The sequence below is a fragment of the Furipterus horrens genome, unplaced genomic scaffold (genome assembly GCF_987537825.1).
Source record: "Furipterus horrens unplaced genomic scaffold, mFurHor1.1.pri manual_scaffold_5, whole genome shotgun sequence".
Classification (NCBI taxonomy): Eukaryota; Metazoa; Chordata; class Mammalia; order Chiroptera; family Furipteridae; genus Furipterus; species Furipterus horrens.
Window position 1 is genome coordinate 203,103,794 of NW_028327175.1, and position 16,960 is coordinate 203,120,753.

The window sequence follows — 16,960 nt, forward strand, 5'->3', positions numbered from 1 at the left end:
CAGGAGGCTGGAAGTCACCTGGCAGGGCTTGTCTCCTGTGGCGAGCACTCGCTTCAACCCCAAGAACGTTTAGCGCTGAGTGTTAGGAGGTTTAAGACCATTAAGCCCACTGTAATGATGTCTTCGTGCTGAGAACCCGAGGCGTTGAAGTTTAGGAGCTTGTTCAAAGATTCCATTCGAGGAATAGCCTTGTGACCCACCTCCTGGCTCTTTGTGTAGCAAGAGCAGCCAGTACTTGTGGAGGGTTTGTTTGTTACATTAAAATCTGGTGTACTTGAAAAAGGATTAAAATACATTTATACGGTCAATTTAAAAATATTTGAAAAATTTAACCAAGTTGTAAAAAAAAGGGACCAAACAGGCCTGCGAAAGTCCCGGATTGCCCCGCCCCGCCCCGCCCCGCCCCGCCCCGCCCGGCCCGAAGCCCCGCCCCGTGAGCTCCGCCCGCCCCGAAGCCCCGCCCCGTGAGCTCCGCCCGCCCCGAAGCCCCGCCCCGTGAGCTCCGCCCGCCCGCCCGCCCACCCCGAAGCCCCGCCCCGTGAGCTCTGCCCCCCGCCCGAGGCGGCGTGGTGCGCACGCGCGCGCTGTGCGGAACCTCGGAGTGCCGGAACCTTCGGGAGGGGACGTTGGCGGGGCGGAGAGGTCCGTAGAGGGAGCAGGTCCGTAGGGGGAGCGGCTACCCGCACTGCGCGGCGCCGGGGGACGGGGCGACATGAAGCTGACTCCACGCGCGCTGTGCAGCGCCACCCGGGCCGCCTGGCGGGAGAGCTTCCCCTTGGGCGGCCGCGACGTGGCTCGCTGGTTTCCGGGCCACATGGCCAAAGGTGAGGCCCTGGCGGGAGGGGGCGGCGTCCCGGCTCCCGGCTCCTCTCGGGTCGCCCGCGAGCGCGTCGGGATGTGGCGGGGCTGGCCCGGGATGACCTGATCCCTGATTCCCAGCAAGGCCCTTCTGCCACCTCGTTCCCCGAAGCCTCAGTTTCCACACCTGTCTGTAAGAAGAAGCCGTAGTCCTGGGTGGTGCTCTGAGGACTGAAAGTACTCGGGGTAGGGAAGCGCTTTCCCCGCCGTGCTCAGTTACTGTCCCCGTAGCACCTGAAAACGTGGAGTCGCTTCTGTCCTCTCTCTAAACTTCTCTGGGAGTTTCTCAGTGTTTGGCCCTAAGAGCGCCCGCCCAGCCCTTGTCCGCGTCCTGCCCCAGCTCCCGGGGTCGCTCAGATTCACGCCAGATAGGGACCCAGTGCTGGCCCTGCCAGGCTCCTGCGCGGTGCTGCGCCCTCGGGTTCCCAGGGGACGGCAGGGGTGGGGTGTTCGAGGGTGTGCGTGCGTGACAGGGCCGGCGGTGAGGGGGCCGAGCGGCTGGGGGGCGGGGCGGGGCGGAGGGGCTTTGTTACTTCGCGCTGGTGTTCCCCGTCAGAGGTCGGTTCTTACGGCGGCATCTCCGCACAGTGTGGAGGCCTAAGGAGCTGGCTAGTTGGCGTTTTCTGTTTTACAGCCCAGATGAAGACCCGCAGAGGTTAACTCTCCCTCTCGGGGGCACCGAAACATCGGGTGGTGGAGACAGAGCTGGCTGCCCTTCAGGCAGGGCACCTGCGTGAACTTGAAGGCAGGGTCCAGCAGATGGTTATCAGTTGTCGTTACATAGAGCACGTCACTCAGACACACTCGTTCTAGGGTGTTGGTGGTGTATCATTCCTGACAGACGAGCTTAAACGAACCAGCTCTCTGGAAAAGCTGGGGACCCCTGGCCTTAGGTGTTCTCTTTTCCAGGGCTGAAGAAGATGCAGAGCAGCCTGAAGCTGGTGGACTGTATCATCGAGGTCCACGATGCCCGGATATCCTTTGCTGGTGGTGATACTGTGATTTATAGTAAGAAGTACAAATTAGGCCTTGGTCCCCATTCCTGGCACGGAGCTCCGGAAAAAAAAACCTTTGGAGTTTCCTAGGTGTTGAGAGATCAGGGTGTCTTTTATGTTAATGAGGCGACTTTTGGAAAGCCCCTTAGGATGGGGCTGGTGTCAGGGATCCCACCTGATATGGGGGTGTTGGAACTTGCAGTGCCCACCCCCCGGCCCCCAGGAGGGGAGAGGGGCTGGAGGTTGAATCTGTCACCATGGTCAACGATTTTATCCATCTTGCCCAGGTAACGAAGCCTCCGTGGAACTCCAAGAGGACAGGGTTCAGTGACTGTGTGGAAGTTGGGAGGGGGGTGATGGTCCCAGAGATGACATGGAAGCCCTGCTGCTTCCCCAGACCTGGTCCTGTGTGTCTCTTCCACCTGGTTGCTCCTGAGTTACATCCTGTTGTAGTAAAGTGGCGACCTAGCAAGGACGCCATCCTCTGAGTTCTGTGAGCCACTCTGGCAACTCGCTGGAATCCAAGGTGGGGCCATTGGGATGTCCCACTTAGAGCAGAGCTTTCGGCTGGAGTCTGCAGTGGGGCCGGGGGCGGTCTTGGGGGACTGAGCCCTGAACCTGTGGGGTCTGATGCCGTGTCCAGGTGGAGTGGAGTTGAGTGGTGGGACAGCTAACTGGCATTGGAGGATTGCTTGTGGTGTGGGGACCCTTTGGGATTGGGTGCAGAACCTAGTGGTGCTGGGAGACCCGTTCCTGGGTCGGGGGGTGCTTGAGGCTTGACACCCTGTTTCCACTCACCTCTGCTGCTGGGTCACTTTCTGGTCCAGTCAGCCACCACGGTGGCCAGGGCCTCACCTGCTGCAGCCACGGGCATTTCAGGCAGTGGCTCTCGTTCCTTGTGACATGGCGACATTCCCGCGGAGGCTTTTTAGGAGGACTGGCCTGGGCCCCCTGCAGACCCGTTAATCAAACTTGCTTCCCATCGATGCATCGGTGGCAGCATCTGTCTGGGGCTTCTGCTGTCAGGCCCAAGCCTGGGGGTGGCGGGGGGTGGGGTGCAGATTACGAAACCTGTTCCCACTGTTGCTCAAGGTACGAATCAGTGAGAAGTGATGCTCTTGTTCATTAAGGAGTTCAGTTTTCAGACCCCATTTTTGTTCTGTTTGAGCTACGTTTAGATTCTCCTCAAATGGTGAAGGTTTTAGTTTGAGACTTAGTACATTACTATCTCTAGATTGGAAGATGATTTCAAAGGCTTGTGGAAACTTTGTAATAAAGTATCGAGCTTCCTTATTGTAGGTAAACACATCAGTTTGTATACTACCTCCTGCCGGTCAGAAGTGCTTACTGGTCATTGTGTGTGTGGTTATAGTAAAACTTGTAGCTGCTGTTGAGTACACGGCGATGGGAAATCACGTCCTCCATCTCCAGGCACTCTGCTTCCCTCCTATGGGACACAGCAAGAGCCCTGGCTTCCAAGACCCTGTGACGTGGTATTTCGCGTCAGCACAGGATTGCTTAACCGTGAGGGAAGGATCGGCTGACGGACAGTCCCTTTGTTGTGAGGATGAGGACACTGGGCAGTGATGTGCCTGGACCCCAGGCGTGCTGGCTTCGGCCACAGATGAAGCACCAGGAAGGCACTGATTGCTCAGAAGATAAAGCCAAGGTCCCCTGTCCTGCCTGTGCCAGTGTCACATGGGGTTGGACCCTGCAGCGGCCCAGGGGTCCCAGGCTGGGCGGAAAAGTGGTCTGGCAATGGCAGGAAAGAGGTGGAACCTTCAGTGGTGGTCTCCATGGGGGGACCCTATGTCCTCAGTGGTCACCAGAGGTTGCAATGGTGGTTTGAGAAGAGACACACCACTGAGGACTTCCTGGGTGGCACTTTTCCAAGTTGTCAGATTGTTCCTTTTGAACTTCTCTATATTGGCAAACAGGGATCTAATTACAAAACGTTCCACTGAGCTTTGTTTTTTGTTCTTGTCACCATCCTTCCCGTGAGAAGCCCTGTGAGAGCCACTGCCATGCCCGTGGCCTCTTGTCCACAGGAAGTGGTGTTAGTGGCTCCGTGGCCGCCAGGTGTGGGCAGCACAGGTTGGAGTCACGGCTGCAGGAACACAAGGCTGTGTGTGTGCTCGTGGGGACTGGGCGTTGGTTCCTTCTAAAGATTTCCCTCTGGGCAAGAAGACCAAATACATTAATTGGCTGGTAAAAGCTCTGAAGGAATTTTTGCCTTAATTTTGCCACATCCCACTTTCAGGCCGAAACCCACTGTTTCAGGAAACCCTCGGGATTAAGCCTCACCTGCTCATCCTCAACAAAATGGACTTGGCGGATCTGAAGGAGCAGCAGGTGAGGCCCCGCTCAGGCCCCTGCCCTGGGCTTGCTTGGCTCCGACAACGTTCGCAGCTGGGATGGACTCGCACGCACGTGCCAGGCAGTTGCGCTTTGGCACTCGCCTCGGTCTGCACGCTTCCCCTGGTTAATGTACGGTCCCAGTCATCAGACGCGCGCCGCCCAGGGGCAGTGGCCAGGATGTGTTGCGGGAGCCCAGGCCCCCGTGGTGGCCTCTGGCTCGTGTGATGCTCAGCACTTGGAAGGTGGCTCCTGTGGCTGCGGAACTGGCCTTCGCCTTTTATTTCATTTTAATTAGTTTAAGTTTCAGTGGTTGCATGAGGCTGTTGGCTGCATGCCTGGAGGTCCCCCCCAGGTGTCCGCACGCACCCATTGCACAGCCTCCCAGACCCCTGGCCTGGCCTGTGGGTTGCCTTCTGCCCACCGTGTGATCCGGAATGGGGGGAAGCCCTGAGTAGTGAGCAGATTTCTCCGAAGCCTGGCAGGGCTGGGGGACACAGGTGACCGAGTGCAGGCCATTTCCTGTGGGTCCCAGATGTGGAGAGACAGGGTTCTGGGGTGCTCTGTGTGAGTGTGCACCTCCACTCTCGCTCTGTTGTCAGGCCCTTTGCACAGTCTTTTGAGGTCCTTTTTTTCAGGGGGTTAGTGGTGCAGAGAGCTTCCTCTCATTGCGGCAATGAAAATGCATTTCAGTTGCTTAAACCCCCACCGCAGCCTCTGCCACAGGTTTCCAGGGGAACATCACGGGCCGAACCACAGAGGTGTTTGTTTGTTCACGAGAATCCCACGCGGGCGCCCGCCCACTCACGGCCCTGCCGATCGCCCCGTCTGTCCTGCTGAGCGAAGGCTCCCCGTGGCTCCCTCAGCTGAGACATCTTACCAGCGATTGCGTCTGCCCTGAGATGCTCATGGTTGCAGCGTGCCGGGCACACCAGGGCCCCCAGCCCGGGACGCAGCGCTGTGTTCGCTCTCAGGGGAGAGGAGAGGCCCCCAGTGTGGCCCTCTGTGCACTGGGTGGGGCATCCGTGTGGCTTTATAGACTTCATAGCACGGCTTCAGATACGTCTGCTTTGGCCTCTACCTTAATCTGCATAATTAAAATGAGTCACTGAAATGCAGAACGAAAACTTACTAAGTGTGACTTTTTCTTCATTTAAGTGCAGCCGTGTTTGGGCTGAACTGTACAATTCCAGTTTTAACACGTGATTGATTCATGGGCTAGTTTCACTTACTGTTAGGACTGGTAAACTCATAGCCTTAGTTTACTTTTGGACTTCTAAAGTATTCCATGTACTCTGTAATCAGATTGGGTTCAAGCCTCTAAGTGGAGTTTGTTTTGTGTGAGATCGTCAGAATATGCGGGAGCGAGGAGAATACCAAATGAAGAGGGAACCGTGTATTTCAGTGCTGGATGTGGCCTCAGAATAACTTAGTTTAGCCTCATCTCATAAGAAGACCAGGAGTCCCCAGCGGCGGGCCGTGTCTGCTGAGGGCTCGTCCCTGCGGAGCCTGGAGCCCTCGGACGGAGACCTGCACTTCCTGTCCTCACGCAGCCAGCTCCTCTCGGCCACGGCGGGACCAGGCCGCCCTCCCCAGACCCCTCCCATAGTGTGCACTGCCCACGGCACCCCGTCTGCTCCGCATGAGCCCACTCCTCCCTGCGTCCCCACCCCAGTGGCTCCTAGCCCAGGCACGTGCCTGGTAACCTGAGGTCCTTGGGCTTCCGTGTGTTGCCTGCCCTGATTTTCATTTGGAATTTAAAATGGAGCCCTGTCTGGTGTGGCTCAGTGGATTGAGTGCCGGTTCGATTCCCGGTCAGGGCACAGGCCTGGGTTGTGGGCCAGGCCCCCCAGTTGGGGGCGTGTGAGAGGCAACCAATCGATGTTTCTCTCTCACATCAATGTTTTTCTCCCTCTCTCCCTCCCTTTCTCTCTCTTTAAAAGTAAATAAGTAAAATTTAAAATAAAAATGAAATGTAAATGTTTCTTTCAGAAAATTATACAACACTTGGAAGGACAAGGCCTAAAAAATGTCATTTTTACCAACTGTGTCAAGGACGAAAACATCAAACAGGTGGGCTTTTCTGTTGCACACTTGAGTGCTTCTGCTGAAGGACATTCAGGAAACACTATACAGCATTCTCTGCTTCCATAAGAGGCAGAGTTTGGGGGACAGTCCATGGATTTTCCGGGGTTCCTGAGCTCACTCATTTCCTGGTGCCCAGAGCAGATGGGCCCAGACAGCCTGAGGCCTGAAGAAGCAGAGCCAGGCTGCAAAGTACATGCTGGGTTATAAGGAGGAACAGCCTTTTGGGAGTCTAGAGCCTTCTTTTTGCTGGTTGTATTTGGAGAATTTCACTGGGTGACGTGCATCTTTGTTAGAAGGGGTTGTTGTCACCCTCCCGGGGGGCTGTCCTGCTCGTTCATGGTGGAGGATGGTGGTCTCCCCACTGTAGTGTCGTCTGCGTCCGATGTGGGCAGAGCCCGGGGGAGCACTGACTGCCCTGTGAGAACTCCTGTGTGTCTGTTTGCTACAGGTCGTCCCAGCGGTCACGGAGTTGGTTGGGCGCAGCTACCGCTATCACCGAGGAGAGGTTGGTGGGGGCCCCTTTGCTGGCCTTGGGACAGTCCCTCCTGGTCAGGAGCCCAAGGCTCCCCTGCTAAAGAGCTGGACCCAGCTGAGCCCTTGGCACTAACATGAAGCCTGCACCTCGGTGCTCTGCGTCAGGAAGGGTGGGGGGCCATCACGGCGGGCAGGGCCTCAGCAGTGCCCTTCCTTTCCCCTCAGCTAGCCTGGGCTCCTGGGTCCTGATGTGGGCCGTGCGGGGGTCGGGGTGCCCCTGACAGCGGCTCTCCTGCCTCTGCAGAATGTGGAGTTCTGCATCATGGTGATTGGTGTCCCCAACGTGGGCAAGTCCTCGCTCATCAACTCGCTCAGGAGACAGCACCTCAAGAAAGGTACTGCGGCAGCGCCCGCCCACGTCGCGCCCCCCTCGCCTGTCCTCGGGCACGGCCCTCGGGCTGATCTTTCTGCCACAGGGCCCAGCTGGCCGCCCGAGGCACAGGGCACGGTGAGCCCATCCTCCCGGTGACGCCTCGCACTGCACTGTCCTCTCTGTTTAGTGTGCAGATGGCCTTTCCAAACCTCGGCGATTTCAGCTTTTCACTTATTTAACCTTTGGATCCATTGTACCCAAAGCCTGATAGAGTCGGCAGGGTCTGCCATCGGGAGCCCCTGGTGCCTCCTCGCTTCGCGCTGGCTCTCCGGTTTGGAGGCACACAGGAGCGCCCACAGTCCTCTCATTGTGCCCTGCCCTTTTTTTTTGTTAAGTATTTTAAAGTTTAAAACCATGTCTGCGTTGGTGTCACCCCTGCGTCCACCTGTGGTCTTCGTGAGCACTGCTCCCTGTGCCTAGCCCAAGGCTGTGAACTGTGTGGAGCTGTGATAGGCAGGCGCTCGCCGGACCATGGTCACGGCCATCAGTTCTTTAAAGTTTGTTTTTCTTTCATTGTGGCTTAAAAAGGTGGGAGGCATTAAGTTCTGTGACTGAACTGCTCCCTGTCCCTCAGCCCCAGGGACCCTGAATATCCTTCCTGTCTCTGCACCTCCTGTGAGTGGGATCCCAGGCAGCTGTCCCTCTGTGACTGGCTGATGCCACTGAGTACAGTGTCCTTCAGGCCCGTCCACATCGTGGCAGGAGTCAGCACTTCACTCCTCTTACAGCTGAATTACACTGCGTTGTGTGGATGCGCCATGTGCTCCCATTCGTCCCCCAGTGGACACGTGTCCCTTTACGCTCCAGATAGCTCGATGGGGTACAGGGTCTGCCTGGGACACAGCCTGGGCAGCTGGTGTTCAGAGCACAGGCTGATCCCTTGGTGAGGTCAGTCCCACAGCTGGGCCTGCCCTTGGCGGAGCCATGCGGCAGATGCGAAGGCTGCAGGTTTGGCAGGGCTGTCCAAGGTCAAGTCCAGCAGGGAGGCAGGTGACTGCTGACCGTCACAGTCAGGCCCTTCCTGTCTGTCCCTCAGTGGGTGTTGGAGTGCCTTTCCAGGCTGGGAGGGAAATGCTGGTTGAAAAGGTTGTTGCAGTGAGCGGATTTGGGCTAAACTGCACACAGGCTCATTGGTACTCACAGGTTTGCGTGTGCTTCATTGCTGCCTCTGCACCTGATGTGCCAGGTCTGTTTAGTGTATATTTGACAGGCCCTTTCTGCCCTGCAGGAAAAGCCACCAGGGTGGGCGGCGAGCCAGGGATCACGAGAGCTGTGATGTCCAGAATCCAGGTAGGGCCTCAGCTGCTGGGCCCGGGCTCCACACACACAGACGAGGGGTGTGCCTGCCTGCCTCTGTCCTTTCCCTTAGTCCCGCTCCCACAGAGCGCTTGCCACATGCCAGGCTCCGCACCAGCCTCACACCAGAGCTGTGGGGAGGGCACGCTTATCCCCATTTTCATTTGAGCAAGCCAAGGCACAGAGGAGTTGTGCCATCTGTCCAAGGTCACACAGCAGTCAGACCGGAGCCAGGCTGTGCTCCTCGTCTCAGCCACAGCTCAGCGTCCCCACGTGTTCCCCTCCCTGGAGGAGAGAGAGGGGCTGCGGGGACGTGAGAGCTGGTGAACATGGCCCCACCAGGGGAGGTGCCCGGCGTCTCCTGCTCGAGGGGCTGTCCAGCAGAAGGCCTGGTGGGAGGGGCTGCTCGAGGCTTCCTGAGCAGTGAGCTGACCTCCCTGTGCCCACAGGTGTGTGAGCGGCCGCTGATGTTCCTGCTGGACACTCCTGGGGTGCTGGCTCCTCGGATCGAGAGCGTGGAGACGGGCCTAAAGCTGGCCCTGTGTGGTGAGCCGCCCTCAGGGCCCCACCTGTGGCCTGGCGCGGCGCCAGTCCCATGGGTTGTGGCGCACCAGCGCCCTAGCCACGCAAACCCTTAGCGCCGTCCCTTGCACAGACGGGCGGAGTGGTCAGGTTTGGGGCAGGCCTTCTTGCAGCCTTTGGCTGAGACAGAGGGCATGTACTCACCCGCTGCCTGTTTCCAGGAACTGTGTTGGACCACCTGGTGGGGGAAGAGACCCTGGCTGACTACCTTCTCTACACCCTCAACAGGCACCAGCTGTTCGGGTGAGTGTGGGCCGGGGCCGGCAGGCCCACCCTCTCCTCCAGACGTAGTTTAAGAAGTGGCACAGTTAGGGTACTGCAGACAAACAGCTGTCCGCCTGTCGTTCCAGGTGTGTCACGTGATACGTTCTCACACACGAGTCCACCTGTGAAGGTGCTTTGTAATCCTGCCCCCACCCACACCCAGGCCCGTCTGCCTCCTGCCCTTTTCTGGAGCTTCCTATAAGCGGGTCGTATGGCGCCGATTGTTCCAGACGCGTGTGTGTTGTGACATGTGGGGGTCATCCCGGGCCGTGGCCAGCAGCAGTTCACGGTGTAGACACAGCTGTTTACTGTCACCTGTGAGTGGGACGTGAGCCCTGTCCTTCGTCACCCTGAGGACAGGAGTCAGTTTTGCTGACTTTCCCCCAAGACCAGCTTTTGGTTTCAGCAACGTCTCTTGTCTTCTGTTTTCACGCCATCAGTTCCCGTTCTGTCGTCATTTCTGTACTCTTGCTTTGCTGGTGTCTGTTTCCGACCCGGTTTCGAGTGAGGGCCCCGATGTCCCTAAGGAAGCCTGGTTTGTCTGTTTTCCATGCAGCGCGTCACCTCCTGCCCCGCTGTCAAGTGCAGAAACAGTCCCCTGGTGAGGTCCTCTCACCAGTTTGATGCCTGTGTCATTGATGTGACCTTGTTTACCCTTCAGAACGTTCTCTGTCCTGAGGGCTGCTTCTCCAATACCAGCGTCACCACTGCAGCTGGGGCCATTGCTGGGCCTTTCCCTGGGAGCATTTGTGTCTTCATTCCAAACCCATGGGGCTCTGTCTCTGCCTCTTTTTGGCTGTTGTTTTAGATTAATTGCCCACTTCTTAGGGTTTCACTTTATTTGGAGCAGGTGCCTTGTGGTTCTCAGACGCTCTGAGTGATGTCATCACAGGCCGTGTGCAGAGCAGCCGTCTCACGAGTCTGTTTCTGTCCTGACCTTCGGGCCGCTGTCCTGGGTCTCACTGCTGTGCACCGGGTGCGCGGGGACTGCGCTCGCTGATACAGACACTTAGAGGCAAGGAGGGAATGCGCGGCTGGCGCATCGCCGTGCCGTGTGGCCTCCCTGTCCCGCGGTGGGTGCAGGGTTCTATCTGGTGCTGCTTCCGACGGAAGGTTTCCTTCACCATTTAGCCTAACGCTGGTGATGATTCTTCTGGAGTTTGGTTGTCTGAAGGTGACATAATTTCATCTTCGTTTCTGCAAGATGTTTGCCCTGTGTGTGGCGTTCCGGGGTGACAGTTCCTTTCATCCTGGGGAGGTGCTGCCCCCCCGCCCCCACATTTCTGACAAGAGGCCTCCTGTCATGGTGTCTGTCGTTAGGTTCCCTGTTGAGCGCACTCCTGCGCAGTCGGACGGGGCCTGGGGCTTTCCTGTGGCTCGTTGGCTCCTGGACCCTGTCTGGCTTTTTGGTTTCCGTCAGATGTGGGTCATTGGCAGCCACTGATGTCCGAGTTGTTCTGTCTGCTCAGGACGGCAGTGGCCACGTGTTGGCGCAGCGCTGTCCCCGCCCAGCATGCTGCACAGCGCTCTGCCTGGAACTGCGATGTGCGTCATTTTGTATCTCGTGTGTCTCCACCTTGTGAGCATGTCTCTGTGGTCAGAGTGACAGTTTAACCTCTTTGTCCACGGAGCCTGATGTCTGCTTGAGTTCCTCACCGTGAGTCTGTTTTCCTGCTCCCTGAGTCTGACCGTTTTTCTTGCCTGGGTAGAGGGCATTTTGAATTTTAACCTTTTTGGTGACGGGTATCTTTATACTCTTGTAGAGTCCTTGGACTTTGTTCTGGGACAGGTGTTCAGAGACAGTGTGCCACTTTGGCCTGTGGGTCTGGATTGGCAGCCCCTCTGCAGCATGCGTGGGGCCCGAGGCCACTGTCTGCGCCCCTGCCCTCCAGCCTGGGGCAGCTCCTCTCTGCTGACCCTCCTCTGCTGACCAGTTCGGGTGGCTTGCAGGTTTCTGGATTCTCTGGTTCTCTTGTGTGGCCGTTAGCCACCACGGGCTTGCAGGGTCCCCAGGTTCTGAGCTGGGCTGTCATGTGTGTCTACGTTCTTCATGCACTCACGTCTGGTGCCTTGAAAACCATCGTTTTGTGTATTTTGGTGGGTTCCTTGCTTTTTGGTTGTTTTGGATGGGGCTTATTGCAGTCTCTCTTACTCTATTTTGCATGGAAGAGGAATTTCAAATGTAATTTTTTGCTTTATTTTTGGGGACGTCAGTTAGGGCCTCTGCAGCTCTGCCGGTTTCTGGACAGTGCAGCAGCTGCGGTCCCACAGGTGGCAGGCCTTGGGGTGCGGCAGAGGCGGCCCTGGGGCCTGTGGTCTCTGGGGAAGGCGTCTTGGAATGGGGGGGCAGGGGCTGTTGGCTGCTGCTCTCGGGTCAGGGCATTCCTGTGGGATCTGTGTTCCTCAGGCTCTAGCCGGTGCTCACTTGGGTCTGGCCTGTGGTGGGGGCCGTGGGCAGCTCTCACTGGGTGGGTGCCCCGTTGCCTGTGCTGTGGGCTCTAGGATGTGCTAGGGAGACAGCTGGCGGGTGGAAGTGCAGGGGCCCTGCTGTCCCGGCCCTCATGGCTGCTGGAGCCACCGCATAGCCTGAGTGTGGAGTGGCTGCTGCGCTGACCACGGGCTACTCGGAGGGTGGGGGTGGGGGCCACAGCTAGGACAGCAAGTGTTCTGCAGCCCAGGGCTCCAGTGGGGGAGCCAGCCACAGCCACGGATGTCAGCAACTCTACAGTGGGCCCTTGTGAGGTCCAGCCTCCCCCCAGTACCGCGGTTACCCACACCCACACGGGTTCCTGTGGCGCGGGTGGGACCCCGTGGCAGCCCTGGTCCCGGCTGGCTGACGGCTGCCTGTGCAGGTACGTGCAGCACTACGGCCTGGGCGTGGCCTGCGACGACGTGGCCAGTGTGCTGAAGCGCGTGGCCGTGAGGCTGGGGAGGACGCAGAAGGTGAAGGTGCTCACAGGCACAGGTGAGACACGAGGATTCGGGGGATCGGCGCCCCGGGCAGTCCTGGCTCTCTGGGGGAGGCCATGGTGGGGACGTGCATCAGCCCTGGGAATGAGGGTTCGGGGGGTGCGGGGCTCTCGTGCAGCCCCCCAGTTGTGGACTCAGGTGGTGCTGGGAGCCCTGTGTGTCCAGCCCTGCCCTGCAGCCTCGGGAGGGTCACTGTTTTCTTTCTGAGTAGACCGTGGTGCCCAAGCTCCGGCAGATGCCCACTTAGGGGGCCCCCGTCCCAGAGGGCTAGCGGGGTGGGGTGTGGGGCCCACCCTGTGTGGCGGCCCCTCCCTCACCAGACCCTCCTGGGCCGTCCAGGCGACGTAAACGTCACGCAGCCCAACTACAGCGCGGCAGCCCGTGACTTCCTCCGGACCTTCCGCAGCGGGCTGCTGGGCCCCGTGATGCTGGACCGGGACCTCCTGCAGGGCGCCCCCCAGTAGGCCCTGCCCGGCCCTGGGCCCAGCACGCTGCGTCCCCAAGTTTGACGCTCAGGGCTCCGTTTTCCAGAGGCTCTGCCAGTCGCTGTGCACTCAGGTCTCTGCTCCAGGCGGGGGCTGCGCCCTCCCGCCGCTCACAGCCAGGCCAGCTCTTGCTTCCGGGGGCTGGTGCCCGGGGTGTGGCTGCCAGCCCTGCGCACCTTGCCTGGCGAGGACACTCGCTCGTGCTCACCGTCTCATACGGAGAAGCTGGCGGCCTGGAAGGAGTGGAACTACAATCTGGCATTTAAACATGTTGAACTCAAAGCCCCATCTTCGTTGTTGCCCCGTTCACTGTGGCCCCGCGGCACCTTGGGCCCCTGTCACTGGGGAGAGGTGGGAGGCCAGCCGGTTAGCAGCTGAGCGCTGCAGTGTCGTCCCGGGTCCTGGAGTGAGGAGGAGTCATTGCCAGCAGAGCATTTATTTCACAACACGACTGAAACGCACACGCAAACATGAACAGGAGGTCCAAGGTCTGGCCTATCCCCTTGGCATCGTGTACTGGCCGGGAGGGTCTCTGGTGTGGTCAGCGGGGACCTGGGCTCCCACTGCCTCTGAGCACCTTCTAGCTAATGGGACAGTGGCGCTTCCTAGATGCACCTCCTGGCACTTGTCACTGCTCCTGAAGGGGCCCAGGGGGGCAGAAAATGGGGAGAGGAAGGAGGGGTGGGGTGGGGTCTTCCCCTGCCCCGTAGCCCAGCTGTTCTGTCTGGGGGTGGCCTGACCTTCCCGGAGCTGCCAGAGACCTCCTTCCTGCAGGTGCCTCTCTAGGTCCTGCTACCCGTGTGGCTTCCCCACACCCCACAAACTAACCCTCCCAAGATGACCCACCCTGAGCACCCTCTGCCTCCTGTTGGAACCCTGAGCCCATGGCAGGCAGGGACTCAGATTCAGGGTTGTGCCAAGTGCCAGACGCGTGCCCAGAGTCTGGGGTGAAATGAGCTGTTGGCCTGAGTGTGGCATCTCCTCACCCCAGAGCAGGCCGACAGCTGGGCCACACAGCCCATCATCTGGGGGGCATCTGAGCACAGCCAGGCTGGGCCCTCAGGAGAACAGCTTGCCCCAGGAGCTGAGTGAGCTGCCCTCATGGATCTCCCTGTGCAGACTCAACACCACTGCCACCTGTGTACAAAGTGGCATGGTGGGCACTGCCTCTGTGGCCCTGGCTCACTTGTCTTTGGTAGCATCGAGCTTTGTATGGAATGGATGGGGGGGCAGCTGGGGTCGCTGCACCCTGTGAATCCTGGCAGTGTGGACACAGGAGGCCACCAGGCGCTTCATCCTGCAGCATGGCGCTCCCAACTTTGGAAGAAAACCCTTGGTCCGGAGTCCTGCCAAGAGCCTAGAGAAGTCCTCCCTCGACCAGAGTCCCCGTGACAGAGTAGCGGTGGCAGGCTCCTGGCGAGGCCCTGGTCTCAGCACTGCTGTTCCTCAGCTGAGTCCAAAGGCTCTGTGGTGTGGGCAGCGAGGGTGCCTTCTGGGCAGTGCCTGCCGAGCACCAAGCAGGTGAAGTCCCAAGGAGCCAGGCCTGGGAAGCTGTTCTGCCTCAGGATACAGTGGAATCAGGGCTGGGGACGTGGCAAAGAGCCAAACCCCCAGGCTGAGCTCACGGACAGGCTGGTGGCTTGAGGGAAATGGGCCATTGGCTGCCCAAGAGGCTAAGGGCTGGCCTTGCACATGGGGGTACTGGGTGCCGTAGGCAAACCCTGTGTTTCCCTAGAAGCTCCTTGGCGTTGGTCATGTCCTCAGAACCTCGGGTGTTCAGATGTCCAGGTGATGTCGGAGATCTACCCCCGGGGTGCTTTCTTCCGAGCAAAGCTCTCAGGCCCCTGTGTTGGCGGGGTGCTGGGCCCGCCCCCTGTGCCTTCCTCCAGCACCTGCCTGTGGCCGTGTGGGTCCTGGGCCTGACTAGGTTCCCAGCCTCCTCCATTTGCACCACAGCCTCACCTTCCGAGGGGTGCTGCCCACTGGGGGTGCTGCTGCCTGTCTGCCAGGGCCACAGCCGGCTGGGCCAGGGCGGGCTCCCTGGTGGGAGCAGCAGTTACAGTCGCTGAGCGCAGGCCAGGGCTCTGAGGATGGAAAACGCCTGAAGCTTAGACACAATGTTCTTTCCCGAGTGGGTCCCGAGAAGAGTTAAATGACTTGTTTCAAGTCCGAGCACAGTGGCTCCAAGGCAGGCAGTCCCTGGCAGTAGGTCCCAGAGTCCGCACCAAGTGGGGACCCAGCCCTTGACCCGGGGACAGGTGTGTTCTCCTGGGAAACCATCCACAGGGCCACGATGGGGCCAGACCCACAGGTGGCGTCAGCACCAGACATGCTCCACGTGGCAGCCTGTGAGCAAAACCTCTCCCCCGTGGGTCCTCAATTCCTCGGTCCATTCTGGCAGCTTCTGTGGGGGAGGCCATAACAGGCCTCAGTGTGCGCCCCTGCCTGCTGGTCAGCACCATCCACACTCCTCAGGTGTCCGGGGGGGGGGGGGTCAGAGGAGACAGTGGACTGAAGAGCCCGGGCTCGGCACCTGTTGGGGGGCTCCAGAGACACACAAGGCTCACTGGCCAGGCTGGTCCAGGAGCCCCAGGACACCTGCCTTTCAGGCTGGGGAGGACCCTCACCTGTGAATGTTGGGTGGGGCGTCCTGGAGCTGATGGGGCCCTGGTCCCCTGATCAGGTGGGAGTGGGGAGGCTCGAGAGGGGCTTGGGCAGGATGGTGAACAGGAGGTGGCACCTGGGTCCCCATAAGGGCCTGCAGAGCCGACTGGGACAGGCAGAGTCAGCCAGGCACCCTCTCCGGGCTTGAGGACCGCGCGGGCTGGGGGACGATCCAGCCCGGAGCCCAGCCGGGCCTAGGGCTGCAGCAGCCCCAGGACGCCGAGTGCGCCGCCCAGCAGCAGGCAGAGGCGCAGCTGGCACGCGGGCCCCGCGTCCGACGTCCACGCCCGGTAGCTGTAGACGCCGGTCCTGTTGCCTTCGGGAGCCGCGTTCTCGTCCTCCAGGCCGCGCTCCCGGGGCCCCAGGACCCTCCTCCCTCCCGAGCCCGCTGCCAGGCCCGCAGCGGCCCCGGCGGCCGCCCCCGCCGCCCCCATGCGCAGAGAGGAGCCTGAGTAGCGGGGTGCCGGCCTCACGCGCGCCCTGGGACCCCCGCGTACACCCCCGCGCAGCCCACCGCGGGCGCTGCCACGAGCCCCTCCACGGCCGCCCTTGGCCTCGCCGCTGTCGCACAGGAAGGTGGTGGCGAGCAGCAGAGCCCAGCAGGTCGCTGCCACCCAGTTCATGTTCCTGGGGCTCGCCCTGTGGGGAGACAGAGGAAGGGACCTCAGCTCCCGAGGACTAAGGGGCCCAGTGCCCGGGGCCAGGGCACTCGGTCTGTGAGGACTGCACTCTCAGGGCAGGAGGAAGGGTTTGGGGGCCCGTGGATTGGGGACTCAGGCCTGGGGAGGGGGTGGGGGTCTTCTTAGTAGCTAGGAAGGGGCGGGCGGGGGGCTAAGGGTTCAGCACCTGGGAGTTACTTGTGTCCGGGTGTGGCAGGGGGCAAAGCTGGGGGCGGTGAGCCCCCCACGGCGGAGGTTGTGAGGCCTGCATCTTGGGCGGCTCGGGGAGGACCCGCCCAGGCCCGCGCTGCGGTGGGAGTTGTGCTTGGAGGCCGCAGTCTCAGGGGCCGAGGGTCCCCAAGGACCCAGATCGGAATCTAGAGAAAGGACCCCCGTGCCTTTGCTCGGCTCTCCCGGACCCTTCCGGCGGCAAGCATCGGGCGCGGGGCCAGAATCAGGGAGGACGCGCGGCAGGTGGCACGGTGCAGACTCCGCCTCTGCAGGCGGGGATCCAGGGGACGGCGAGACCCTGCCTCTGCCCGCGCTCCACCCCTCCTTCGACCCCTGGGCCCGCGGCTGGGACGGGAGACTGGGACCTGGACTGGACGCAGGCCAGGTTTCTGGAGCACCGGTCTGGGCGGCGGCTCGACCCTCCCGGGCCCTGCGAGCCCCTCGTGGCACCTCCATTCCCGGCCTCGCGGTCGCCTGCCTCAGCCCCGGGCCCGTGCCCGGATCCGGCCGACCGGCCTTACCTTCCACCGGCTTCGGTCAGAACCGCGGGCTGGCGTGGCCGCTCCAAGGGCTGCAGCCGAGCGGAAGGACGCGGGCTGTGGCGGA

The 16,960-nt window shown here is 60.4% G+C and overlaps 2 protein-coding genes across 2 annotated transcripts; one reads left to right on the forward strand and one right to left on the reverse strand.

Annotated features, from left to right (window-relative positions):
• The first annotated feature begins 602 nt into the window (after positions 1-602).
• Positions 603-13,088, forward strand: MTG1 (mitochondrial ribosome associated GTPase 1). Its single transcript, XM_090278829.1, has 11 exons — positions 603-824; positions 1,768-1,832; positions 4,101-4,205; positions 6,201-6,281; positions 6,745-6,801; positions 7,075-7,165; positions 8,432-8,493; positions 8,949-9,045; positions 9,243-9,324; positions 12,198-12,310; positions 12,655-13,088. The coding sequence occupies exons 1-11, from the start codon at positions 713-715 to the stop codon at positions 12,777-12,779; spliced, it is 990 nt and encodes a 329-aa protein (XP_090134955.1). The 5' UTR covers positions 603-712; the 3' UTR covers positions 12,780-13,088.
• Positions 13,089-14,774: 1,686 nt separating this feature from the next.
• SPRN (shadow of prion protein) lies at positions 14,775-16,960 on the reverse strand. The gene is made up of 2 exons (XM_090278827.1): positions 16,876-16,960; positions 14,775-16,103 (listed from the first exon to the last, which is right to left on the reverse strand). The coding sequence occupies exon 2, from the start codon at positions 16,085-16,087 to the stop codon at positions 15,659-15,661; it is 429 nt and encodes a 142-aa protein (XP_090134953.1). The 5' UTR covers positions 16,088-16,103; positions 16,876-16,960; the 3' UTR covers positions 14,775-15,658.